This window comes from Drosophila mauritiana, chromosome 3R (assembly GCF_004382145.1).
Source record: "Drosophila mauritiana strain mau12 chromosome 3R, ASM438214v1, whole genome shotgun sequence".
In the NCBI taxonomy this organism is placed as follows: Eukaryota; Metazoa; Arthropoda; class Insecta; order Diptera; family Drosophilidae; genus Drosophila; species Drosophila mauritiana.
The window spans coordinates 14,086,087-14,097,244 of NC_046670.1; the positions used below are offsets into that span (position 1 = coordinate 14,086,087).

Here is an 11,158-nt window from a genome sequence, read left to right on the forward strand (position 1 = left end):
CATAATTTATTATTATATTTGAATATCATAAAATATTTAAAAACTTACGGCAATCGTTTTATATAAAATAACAGAGTATATTCTCCATATAACAGATCTAATAAATGCTAAGTTTGGGCCTGTTAAGAATAACATTTATGCTGTTAAGAATAACATCCATTATGCAGAATGCCAACAGACAGGGCGACAAAGCTACAAATCTCATCGCCTCTCTTAGATTCGCTCTTTGGGCTCTACTCTCGTGGCCCCGTGGGTCCCGTTACAGGCTCAGCTGTCGTGTAACCGAGCATCGTGATGCTCCCGAGGTCCTTTCAGATGCTGAGCGCACCATATTACACGACAGCCGGTCACGAAATCCTTCAGAGGCGGCAACGCCGACTGCGCAGCCGACAGCGGTGGCATCCGTGAAGTTGAACTCACGAATCCGAGTCGCAGCTTCAGTCAGTTCGTAAGCCTGAAGCCGCGCGGAGATACTTTCCACAGGAGTCCTCAATCGCCGACCGAATCGGGCTCAATAAAAAAAAAAACCACACAAACACAGGGAGATTATTAACTCAAATAAAGAAAATCGTAATTCGTTAGTGTGCCATATAACTTAATATCTCTAAGCCGAAATATAGCTATACTTCAACACTCCTGCCGAAAGGTCAATTAACCCAAGCGTGCAGTATATATTAACCCAAAAAGTCTAAGCGAAACCAAGCTGCCAAGTGAAAAGAAAAGGGCAGAAGTTCCGAAAGTACTCTTGAACCTTGCTAAACAAAAACGAAACAAGTTTAAATTGCACTGGACTGGCAACTTCCGCTTCCGTTGAGTGCTTCAATTTCAGTTTAATGTTAACTCCGACAAAACCTAAATTGACAAGAACAACCGAGCCAAAAATAAAGTGAACGTAAACCAAGAAACCTAAGGAAAAAAGGTACTGGAGCACGGGGTCCCAAACGAAAAGGGGGCGTGGTCGTGGCAGGTGGATGGCTTATTCAAATATTAAACACATGGATTCGTTTGAATTTGGCATTTAAATTATTTAAGTTGACAAACGCACACACACTCGTACACGAGAAGTACAACAAAACAGGATGCCAGGGCGTCTGCCACGCCCACACGTCCTTGTTTTCTCTGTTTTTTCCTGCTTTCCCTTTTAAGCCAGTTCGTACACAGAGAAGTAAAGTGCTCATGAGATACATCGAAGACAAGTTACCAACTTAACTTACTAACATATTAAAATTACAAATTTTGATAGCACACACATTTTCTGTCTTATTCCGATTGGTCTGATAGAATGTTTCTATTTTTGTTTATTTCCTGATTATTTTTTATAAAACCAGAAGTAAATATTTGAATTATAAACATAAAACGTGCACTTCACAAGCACTACTTACATGTCAATTTTTATTTTCTCCGTGTATATCCTGTCTCCAGTTCTTTGGACTTGGTTACTTTTTTCCGAAATGCTCTAACGTTTGTTATTTATTTATAACGACACTGACAGAGCGTATCCTTTGAACTTTTCTGCATGAGTTTGTCGCTGAGTTTATTTATTTATATTTTCTTGTGCCGTTTCTCCATCTCGATGTGGGTTTCGAGTCCTTCTTGTGTACGTCTCCTTTTGACACAGTGTTCAATTAATTGAGCTACTCGTTTGACCTCCACTTGCTTATTCGATTCTAGTTTTTTGTGGGGCGTTCTTTCCGACTCCAAACACTCGATACAAAGGGATACTTGGAGATAGGACGCGGATAAAGTGCATAAATCAACGCCACTGCAAAAGCCGAGAGCAACAATAACTGGAAGCAATTAATTTTATTCAAACAAGAGCAACAATAAGGACGACGACAAAAAATGGATTACGGCTGGCTGATGTTTCTGTTCATCGCACTTTTAATTGGTAAGTTTTTCGTGGCCCTCCGCCGCTCGAAACGGAGGAAATTAATATTATTTTTTTATGGTTTTCGGGGATTGACATTTGGTTGCAGTGCATTCAGTGCAGTGTTTGTTTGGTTAATGAAGCGCTAGCGGGGATTTGGTGGCGCAACGGTGCGTATGCGTAATATGATCCGGACAAATCGCCCTTGTCGTTATTGTGAATCGGTTTGTTATTATATTAATTGTTATTGGTGTTTACCGAGAACACCGACCTCAAATCAATATTGGCAAAGTTTTTGCCTCCGGCTGTTTTAATGACTTTTGCCATAATTTCAACGGTTGCCGCAGTTTCAGTGGTTGCTGCACTTGCCCCCCTTCCCATTCCCGCCCTTTTGGCATTCGGTAATTTCTGCTGCCCCAACTTTTGCTGAAGCAGCAGTAGCGGCAGCAGTAGCTGCACATCTTGAGTGCAGTTTAAACTTAAATTGTATTTTTGAAATGCTCGCAATTAGGCAAACTGCCAAAGGATGCCGCCCGCCGCATTTTCCCGCTTTTCCACGACTTGCTATTCCCTCCTGCACTCGAATTGCCAATGGCAATGGGGCAATTAATTTGGAGCGCATTAAATGAGCTGGCTCACTCCGCTTTTCATTCTGCTCGTCGAGAACTAGAAATTGTATTCCATCATGTGTGCGAGAGTGCTGGAAAAGTTCAACTGCCAAAGCAGGTTTTCACTTTTTCTTTTCAACCTACTAAATTGCAATTGGTTAGAGTTCTGGCAAGCTTGAAAGGAACAAATTAATGTTTAGAATTGGCTAGTGTCAGAAAGCAGATTCTACACCTTTCAAATAAAGAATATTTAATGAGTGTGCCATGCACATGTACATTTATATATTTTATAAAAACATTTTTTTGATTTTACTCCGTTGTTAGTTATTAATTTTTTATATTTTAAGCCAACAATATTCTATATATATTTATGACAGTATAGTACCTTCTGACCTACTGAAAGAATCTGTGGATAGATTAAGTGCTATTCCCTGCGATTTTTTTTTGCTCTGGTACTGGTACATTTTCCACACTCACCTCGGGAAACTTTCATGCAGGAAATTCATGCTATCCAGGACACGCACACAAAGGCTTTGACCACAAAGAGAGCCGGAGAAAGGATTTGCAGGAAAAGTTCTGCTGTGGAGTTGTAGCTTTTCAATTTCTGTGGACGCTTCTATATTAAGAGTGTTTGCCGGCAACAACAATTTGGCCAGCCTAATGGAATTAAATATTGTCCATTGTGTGACGTCCAATTTACGATGTCGCCTTGGGTAACCGCAAAGAAACTACAACAAATAGCAAATGCCTGGGACCTATTTATTTACTTTTGAAATCTGTTGGACTCTTCAGTCATATGGCACCCAATTAATTTGCGGATTTATACGCAACTAAAAATAGGAAAAACACTTTGCCTGTTTGCCAGACTTTTATAGATTCTTTTTCTCCACTTTGTGGCTTATATTGCAAGCAAAAAAAATGAATATATATATATTAGTGCTTACCACAAAAGACTATCAAACTCTAAAGAAATTTGTACACAGTTGAGTTCAAGATTATGACTCTAGAGATTTTATCCTTTTATGTTCACAGTTAATCAACAAACTACAAAGAAATTTACAAATTAATTTAATTAGCTGATAAGTAGGTATTTGTTAGAGAGAAAAGTTTTGCGATTTTCTTTTCTACTTTTGCTATACTCCATTATGTGAAGCAATTGAGTATGTGTTGTTAGAAAGAATGTCTTCGCCACTAAGCCACATAGAATTATTATAAAGAAAACATGCCACCGCAAAAATGTTTGCATAAATGTCTCAACTCGGCATTTCCAAATGAATTTATCACCAAACTTGTACGGAGATGGTCATGTCCCAAAAATGCATGTGTTCACTTGGGAGAATATGTGTGCGGATTTCAGTGGGTTCGCTTTGGGTTAAACGTATGAGTAGGTAAATTTGTGTGCCTTTTCTCGAATGAAATGTGCAGGTTAATTATCAGCAAAGTTTTCCTGTGCTGAGGTGTAAATTTATCTATGTTGGTATCTCAGTCCCAGCTTAACCCTCTCCTTTCTTTGCGTTTTAGTGGAGACACAGCTTAACCCGTGCAGTGGAAATTGAGTTGTTTTTCCCTCGGATGGCTTAAAGTTTTTACTAGTTTCCGTTGATTTAAAAGCGTAATGAATTCTTACAATTTGACACATTGAATCACATGTATCTCAAATAAATATAAATAAAATATTTATTTGTGTAATTGTGCGACATTGTTTGCCTTTATGTTAATTTGCATATGTGCAAAATGGCTAAAAGCTTTAGTGGTTAGTGCACAAGGTGTGTTTTTAAATCGTAAATAAAGCATTAGTAAAATTAAACTACTTTAAGCGAATGTAATGGTGTTAGTCGAATATATTAATTGTGTTAATCGTTTAAAAAATATTTTAAGCCAGAGTTTTATAGCCCAACGCTATTTGAATATCGCCTAAAATTTCTAAACCTATTTCAGCTTATAAAACAGAGTTTTAATTACAAATATAAGATCCCTTTAGAAGTTAAGTAACATCTGAATAAGTGATTTCCAACTGCTGAATATCTGTCAAGTCCTCTTGCAAACTTACTTTTACTTTGCACTCCTTCTTAGACGCTCCTATCGGCACATGTTAAATTTATTTTTGTGGAGGCAAAAGTCGAGTCATTTGACATTTGGTTTGTCCGCATTTCTTATCAGTTGCTGGACCAGCCACCCACTGCTTGTTTATTGGGTTGGTGGTCAGCCATGCCAGAATCTACCTACTGGATGGAGCTCCATATGGCAGATACATATGGCCCCACATCCATTGCCTTTTTTTCTTGCCCTTACGTAGGTCTGCCTAACTAACTGTTTTGCATATTCATTTCAAGAAATTTGAAATTTATTCGATGTCTCATGTGCCAGAACTTGGACACACTAGCCTGTTCCCCCGTCTTTTTCGCATTTTCCATTTTCCCAGGTCAGTCACCAGGGCAAAAATAAAAATTACGCATACTACACCTACCGCTGAACATGTCCCTGGATTTTGGTCACCAAAATTTTGCCATTGGCCTGTGGGCTTTGCTATCCAGAATTTCGGGGATATGAACTCATTCCATACTTAAAGCATACATATGTGCCACGCCCTACGGTTCGATTACAGGAAATAGCCAAAGGTCCCAGTTTTCTAACAATATTGTTTGTATGTTGCTGCTGGCATTTTCAGTTTGCTATACATAAATTCGATATGTTGGTTAACGAGTTCGTGGGGGAAAGAAACATCTCGCAATGATCTAATGCTTTAAAAAGGAATGCATATGTATTTCCATCTAAATTTCAAAAGAATATTGGATCTATACACATTTGTAACACTTTTCTTTATGCGTTATAGACTACCCAATCGCATATGCTCTGTTTGTGACGGATATCAGTGTACCCGAGATCGTAGATTTTCGGGACAATGTTACCTTATCTTGCAGCTACGATATGCGAGGTCACACGCTAAACTCAGTCAAATGGTACAAAGATCACGAGGAGTTTTTCAGGTAACCACTGCGAGTTCTACTGAAAAATAAGTACTTAATGACTCATTATCCTGATTAGATATTCACCCTTGACGAGTCCGATTTACATGACTTTTGATGTGGCTGGTTTGCAAGTGCTGGAGGGAAAATACGTGTGCAACGAATCGAGCTGCCGACTGGATTTGAGTTTACAAGGTGCAAAGTCCACAGGACTCTATAAGTGCGAAGTTAGCGGCGATGCGCCCCATTTTAAGCTGGCGGACAAGGCCGACAACATGACTGTTGCAGGTGAGCTTTCCATAAAAGTTAGGTTATCTATTTCAGTAAATAATGTTTTACTTTAATATTTTAGCACTGCCTCAGAACGATCCGCTAATCGAGAGCTTCAACTCGATGTATCGCATGGAGGAATACCTCAAAGCTACCTGCATATCGGATTTTTCCAGCCTGCCCACGCGACTCACCTGGTACATCAATGGCGAGCAGGTTTGTTCCATTCACTGAATTATAACCCAAATAATACGCTCATAACCAAAAGGTTTTGATAATGTTTAACATTTTAAAGTTTGTACTAATTCAATCATATTTTGCACTCTTTGCAGCCGCTCTTAGGCGAACTGTATCCCACAACGGACACAAGTTTGGCGGCCCATGATTATGTACTGAGGCGACAGCGGCTTCAGGTGCAATTCTTTTTGCAGGGGCAGCGCTTTTTCCAGGCCGGAAAAATCCTGGAGCTCAAGTGCGTGGCGGAAATTGAAAATTATCCGGAGCTGAGACGCGAGAAGACGCTCAGTGCGTCGCTATCGCAGTACGACAATTTCAACAATCAAATGCCTCTGAGGCATGCGAATGCAAGTGAGTTGCTCTTGATTATCAATCTTTTCGTTATTTCGATCAAATTTAAACTATATCCTTTGACATTTGTAATGAGAGGAACTAGCTCGATATTCCAATATAAATTGGACATTTAAATTGGATTTATTAAAGAACCATTTCGTAACTATAAAAATCGCTTTAAATGTCAATTTAAGTTTGAATTTTTTACCTTGCAGTTTAGATCGCAAATTTCATTGAACTTATGCCGTAATATTTTTTTTGGTTTATTTTCCTATGTCTTCTCTTCGTTTCCTTAATTAAAGACTCTGGCTCGGCACAAAGGAGCATCCTGTGTGGCAGGACGTCACTAATTTCCGCATTCCTGGCGGCAATTCTACTAATTCACTGTTTGCGACGACCTTCATGAACACGCTCATCCATAAGAGAAACAGAATCGGTGGAAGAACTTAAATCTTCGGACTCGGATTCCAAATCGCCTCGTATGGCAACTTTGTCAACTATATCATCACGTTAGTTAGTCAGTCAGTTAGTCACCTAGATAGTTAGTTAGGGTAACAGACAAAGGTAAGACCGCGAATTAGTGAATAGGAAAGCTTTTGGGTCGATAAATGTAAATAAAATTGATGGAGTGAAACGTTAAAGGTTATGAATGCTCAAGGAAAGATATTAAAAATAGAAATGTTTTAAATTAATAATTAAGTATATTCTTTAAATTATTTCGTATGAAAACGTTTTTATGAACAAAGTTCAAATTAAACATTACAAAGAAATAAAAGTAGCTACTTAGTTTTATGTAATGTGTTTTAATAGGTATGGTAACAAACAAATTTTATTTCATACATTTAAGTTTATTAACTTTTTATATATATTTTTTGCCTTTGATTATATTTTGTTACTTATAGAAAATGTTTGATAGCAATTTGGATTTGTTAAAAAGTTTTATGAAATTTCCCTTTGTAATTTGTGTTCAAACGTCGTGTGAGAAACCATATTTCTTTTCAATGAAAGTCATGTTATCCATGAAAATTAATATAATCGTCGATTGGGTCACAACGACTGAATAAAACAAAACTGAAAATTAAAACAAACAAAAACTGCCAGAAAAAATTGATTTACCTGCCTGACACTGATACTAGCAAAAATAAGTCACTCTCCAGCAAACCAAACGAATTTCCAATATTTGTATATAAGCGTAATTTTTCCGATTGTTGTTTGGCAATTGATTTCCATACGTAGTGCACATGAACAATTTTTCGAGCAAATATATCCCCGCACACCCCACGCCAAGTGTATTGGGTAAATTATTTAAAAAAAAAAATAACACATATGAAACACCATAAAAAATAAGTGAACACATAAAAAGAAAGATAATGGTATAAAATGCGATTTTATCGGTGAGAAACAAGAATGCAGATGCTGTAAAAATCATTATAATTAAGTCTAGCGTAAATATGCTGTAAATACAATTTTAAACATTAAAAACAGAGGATAAACAACTATAAATCATGTCACTAAGCCAGACTCAGCCATATACGTATGTATATAAAGCTATTCGCTATATATCTCAGCATGTATTTACTAAGGCCGACATACAAAAAAAGGGGCAGAGACGGCACATAGATAATAATTTAAAAAAAAAACGCAATACACATTTCATTTAGCTGAGCAACTACAAATAGACACTATCCATTATCCGCTGGGTCAAAGCCCTCTAAAAATGATCTGGCAACAGACGGCCAACTAAAAAATATATAAAACATATTGTATCATGGTATGGTAAAATGAATCGAAGCCTGGAGGTATCTGACATCACATTTTGTTCATAAGTATGTCCAATTAAAATAAAACTCAGAGTGTGTGATGGAAAAACATACTAAATATAAAAAATACATGTATAAATTAATTTACTTACTCAATCGCACATCTTTCGGTTGTAAAGAGTAAAAATCACACACGACTAAATGAAAATAAACGAGAGCAAATAATGATAATGTATATAAAAGCATTTACTTTAGTTTTTCATTTCGGCGACTGGCCATTAAATTGTGTAAAATATTTCCGAAGGCAAGCTGCAATGCATTTATTTTTTTGTTTCCTTGCTGTTCATGAAAAATTCAAATAAATAAGATAAATAAATAATTCAATTTATGGATTTCAATGCGTTTATTCACAGATCGAACCGCTAATCTGTATTATAACAGACAGGTTGGTGTCCGAGTTCACTATGCCAGTTTTAATTAAAAGCTAGGGATTGGCTTAAAAAAAATAGGCATGACATATAAACAATAAATTAAAGTTTTTGGATGTTATCATCTCGGTGATATTTAAACACCCTTTAGGGGTTTGAATCATTTTAAATGAATTTTTAACGGCTTTCTGGGCAACTTAACATTTTTAGAGATTTCAAAAGGGTCAAAGAAATTATTATTAAATATCCCTGACAATTTCGGGGTCTTGGCAATGACGAACTGTACTCGTTTAATTTGAAATAATAACTTGTTTAACTACGCAAATTTGCACAATTAATTATGCTAATGAGGCGCGGACCAAAAAGGCTACGGGTGCGGCTCCTGAGAACCGAAAGTCGAAAGCCGAGCAAGGGCTTAAACAATAAAAAGGGTTAAATAATTAATTTCAATGCTGCTGCAATTAGTTGCCACTAAATGTTGCATGAGTTCTGTCTGAAAGATAGTCCACGGGACACACACACACCCACACACAGCGGACGAAGTGCCATGACGAAAAGGGCCGAGAAAGAGGAAAATGCCAAATATAAGAGAGGGAAATGTATAAGATGCGAAGAGGACAAAGGACAAGGGCCAGGACCTCTTAATGAGCCTGGGCCTGAGCCGGGGAGCTAATCAAATTAGCCGGCCCATGGACTTTTGATCAAAAATGCCAAAACTTTTCACATTTACGCTTCATTTTGCGCGACCAGCGGCCACATGGCGTATGCGTAATTTATGTAATTTTAATTAGCCCGCCGGGTCCATCTGTCTGCTACGAAAACATGCATGAGTTATGACGCATAGCTGTCATATTCAAGATTCGGAAAGTATACTTAATTGAAATTAATTTTGAATTATTCTCGCCCCTACCATTTTTTTGATTTGCCGGCAGTCAGTCAGTCGGCTCGGAATTTCAAACATTTTCAATTACAAATGGAAGAAGACGCTTGCTTATCAAGTGGAAGGTCTTGAGTTGCGTCTAAGTTACCGAAAATAAAGTGAAGTGAGTCCTTTTTGAGCATTTTTTCCCTTCCGCTCCTTGCTGCAATCGTCGCCTGTTTGCGTTTCATTAAAATCCATTAAAATGCTGCAAATCAAATTAAAAGTTTCAACTTCGGTCTGGCAGTTGGCATCGTTGTCAGACCATCATCATCAGCCGTTTACGGATCTTCCTCTTCATTTGCATGCGCTACATTTTCAACTGACAATTGCAAATCCTTCGGTCCACGTTGCTCTGCAGAAATTACTTTTTAATTTCTTCGCTAATTCGCTGAATTTGTGTTCGACCCAAGGGCGGAAAAGGCAGTGGAGTCCGTCGTCCATTGTTTATTAATTACATGTGGCATGCGGCTGGTGTCGTGGATGAAAGCCATCAATAAACAAATATCGAAACGAATCTGTTATGACCCGTTGACCTATTGAGCACTACGTGACCCACAATGGCTCATTTGTATTTTGTATGTGGCCCGAATGGCAACCTCATCGTCCGCCTGCCACGCATACCAAGCAGTTGTTGATGTTGACACAAACGCTGTCAGCTCCGAGTTGCTTATTCCCAAATTGATATGCAAACAGCACAGGCTGGCTGAAAAGCTCAAATGGCTGAAATGGCTGAAAGGCCGACAGGGCCCAGAACGCGGCGACAAGGTCGGAAGTTGGCCTCCTAGCCACCTAAATGCTGTTGTCAGTGCAGAGATTTCAATTTTGATTCAGGTCTCGACCTGTATGGGATAATCAAAATTGGTAAGCATTATAAGCAAAATGAGAGACAGTTCGGAGAATAAAATCCAACTTTAGTCGGAGTTTTCGTGGAACTGATAGTATTTATATTTTCAGATAATAATTAAAAATCCCAAAATAAAATTATTTTTATTATCTTCTAGCATTTTCAGATAATGAATAAACTGAAGCTTCATCTTAGTAAAAATATACGAAAATATTACTTTTAATAGCATAATCATTTGGGCTTGAGTACTTTTTGTTACTATATTGGTTTAGTCAACGTACAACGTATGTATAAAAAACAAATGGGCTAATCAAGCATACAATCAAGCCAGGCTTTGCATCGAATTCAAGGACATAATATTCCACCCCCTAAAAGCAGGCAACAGAAAATGGCTTGTACAACGGCCTGTAAGACAACAATTGAAAAGAATTACCTCCTAAACCGAGTACAAAGCACACACGCATTCGGATTGCAAAAGGCACATACAAATGTATGCAAAATGGTTTTTTGGCAAAGAGGCCAGCACACGACTACTTAAGGCTCTAACCTCGAAAAGGAAGAGAATTTTGAAAGGGAGGTGCTGGAATTTCGGAAAGGGAACGCCGCCGGCAAAACGTAAACTCTTCAATAATTGAACGTGTAGTCATGAGGAAGCGATAAAATCGAATTGCTTCCTTAATGTGTGAAATTGATACAGGAAACAATTTTCCACATTGTTATGGCTCGCACATGGTGCAAACGAAAAGGCAAAGGCATTGGCATTGGCACTTTCACATCGAAGTATCTTCATCGGAGACATAGGCCAGTCATCAGTTGAAGTCCCTTAGCCGAGATAACTTCACAACTGCACTTAGAAAGTAATTCCCCTTTGCTCTAGAATCATTCTTATTAATCTTAACTATTACCAAAACTGCTACAAGGTT

General features: G+C 37.9%; 1 protein-coding gene across 1 annotated transcript; it reads left to right on the forward strand.

Annotated features, from left to right (window-relative positions):
* Positions 1-460: 460 nt before the first annotated feature.
* On the forward strand, positions 461-7,024 carry LOC117143915. Its single transcript, XM_033308829.1, has 7 exons — positions 461-919; positions 1,672-1,888; positions 5,309-5,462; positions 5,521-5,729; positions 5,794-5,927; positions 6,044-6,299; positions 6,584-7,024. Exons 2-7 carry the CDS (start codon positions 1,843-1,845, stop codon positions 6,685-6,687), a joined length of 903 nt encoding a protein of 300 aa, XP_033164720.1. The 5' UTR covers positions 461-919; positions 1,672-1,842; the 3' UTR covers positions 6,688-7,024.
* The last annotated feature ends 4,134 nt before the right edge of the window (positions 7,025-11,158 follow it).

Excerpts from the sequence above, each read along its gene's own strand:
- LOC117143915 (XM_033308829.1), top strand. The coding sequence starts at position 1,843 with ATGGATTACGGCTGGCTGATGTTTCTGTTCATCGCACTTTTAATTG. Across the intron at positions 5,463-5,520 it reads GATCACGAGGAGTTTTTCAG|ATATTCACCCTTGACGAGTC; the intron begins GTAACCACTGCG and ends TATCCTGATTAG. Across the intron at positions 5,928-6,043 it reads GGTACATCAATGGCGAGCAG|CCGCTCTTAGGCGAACTGTA; the intron begins GTTTGTTCCATT and ends CACTCTTTGCAG.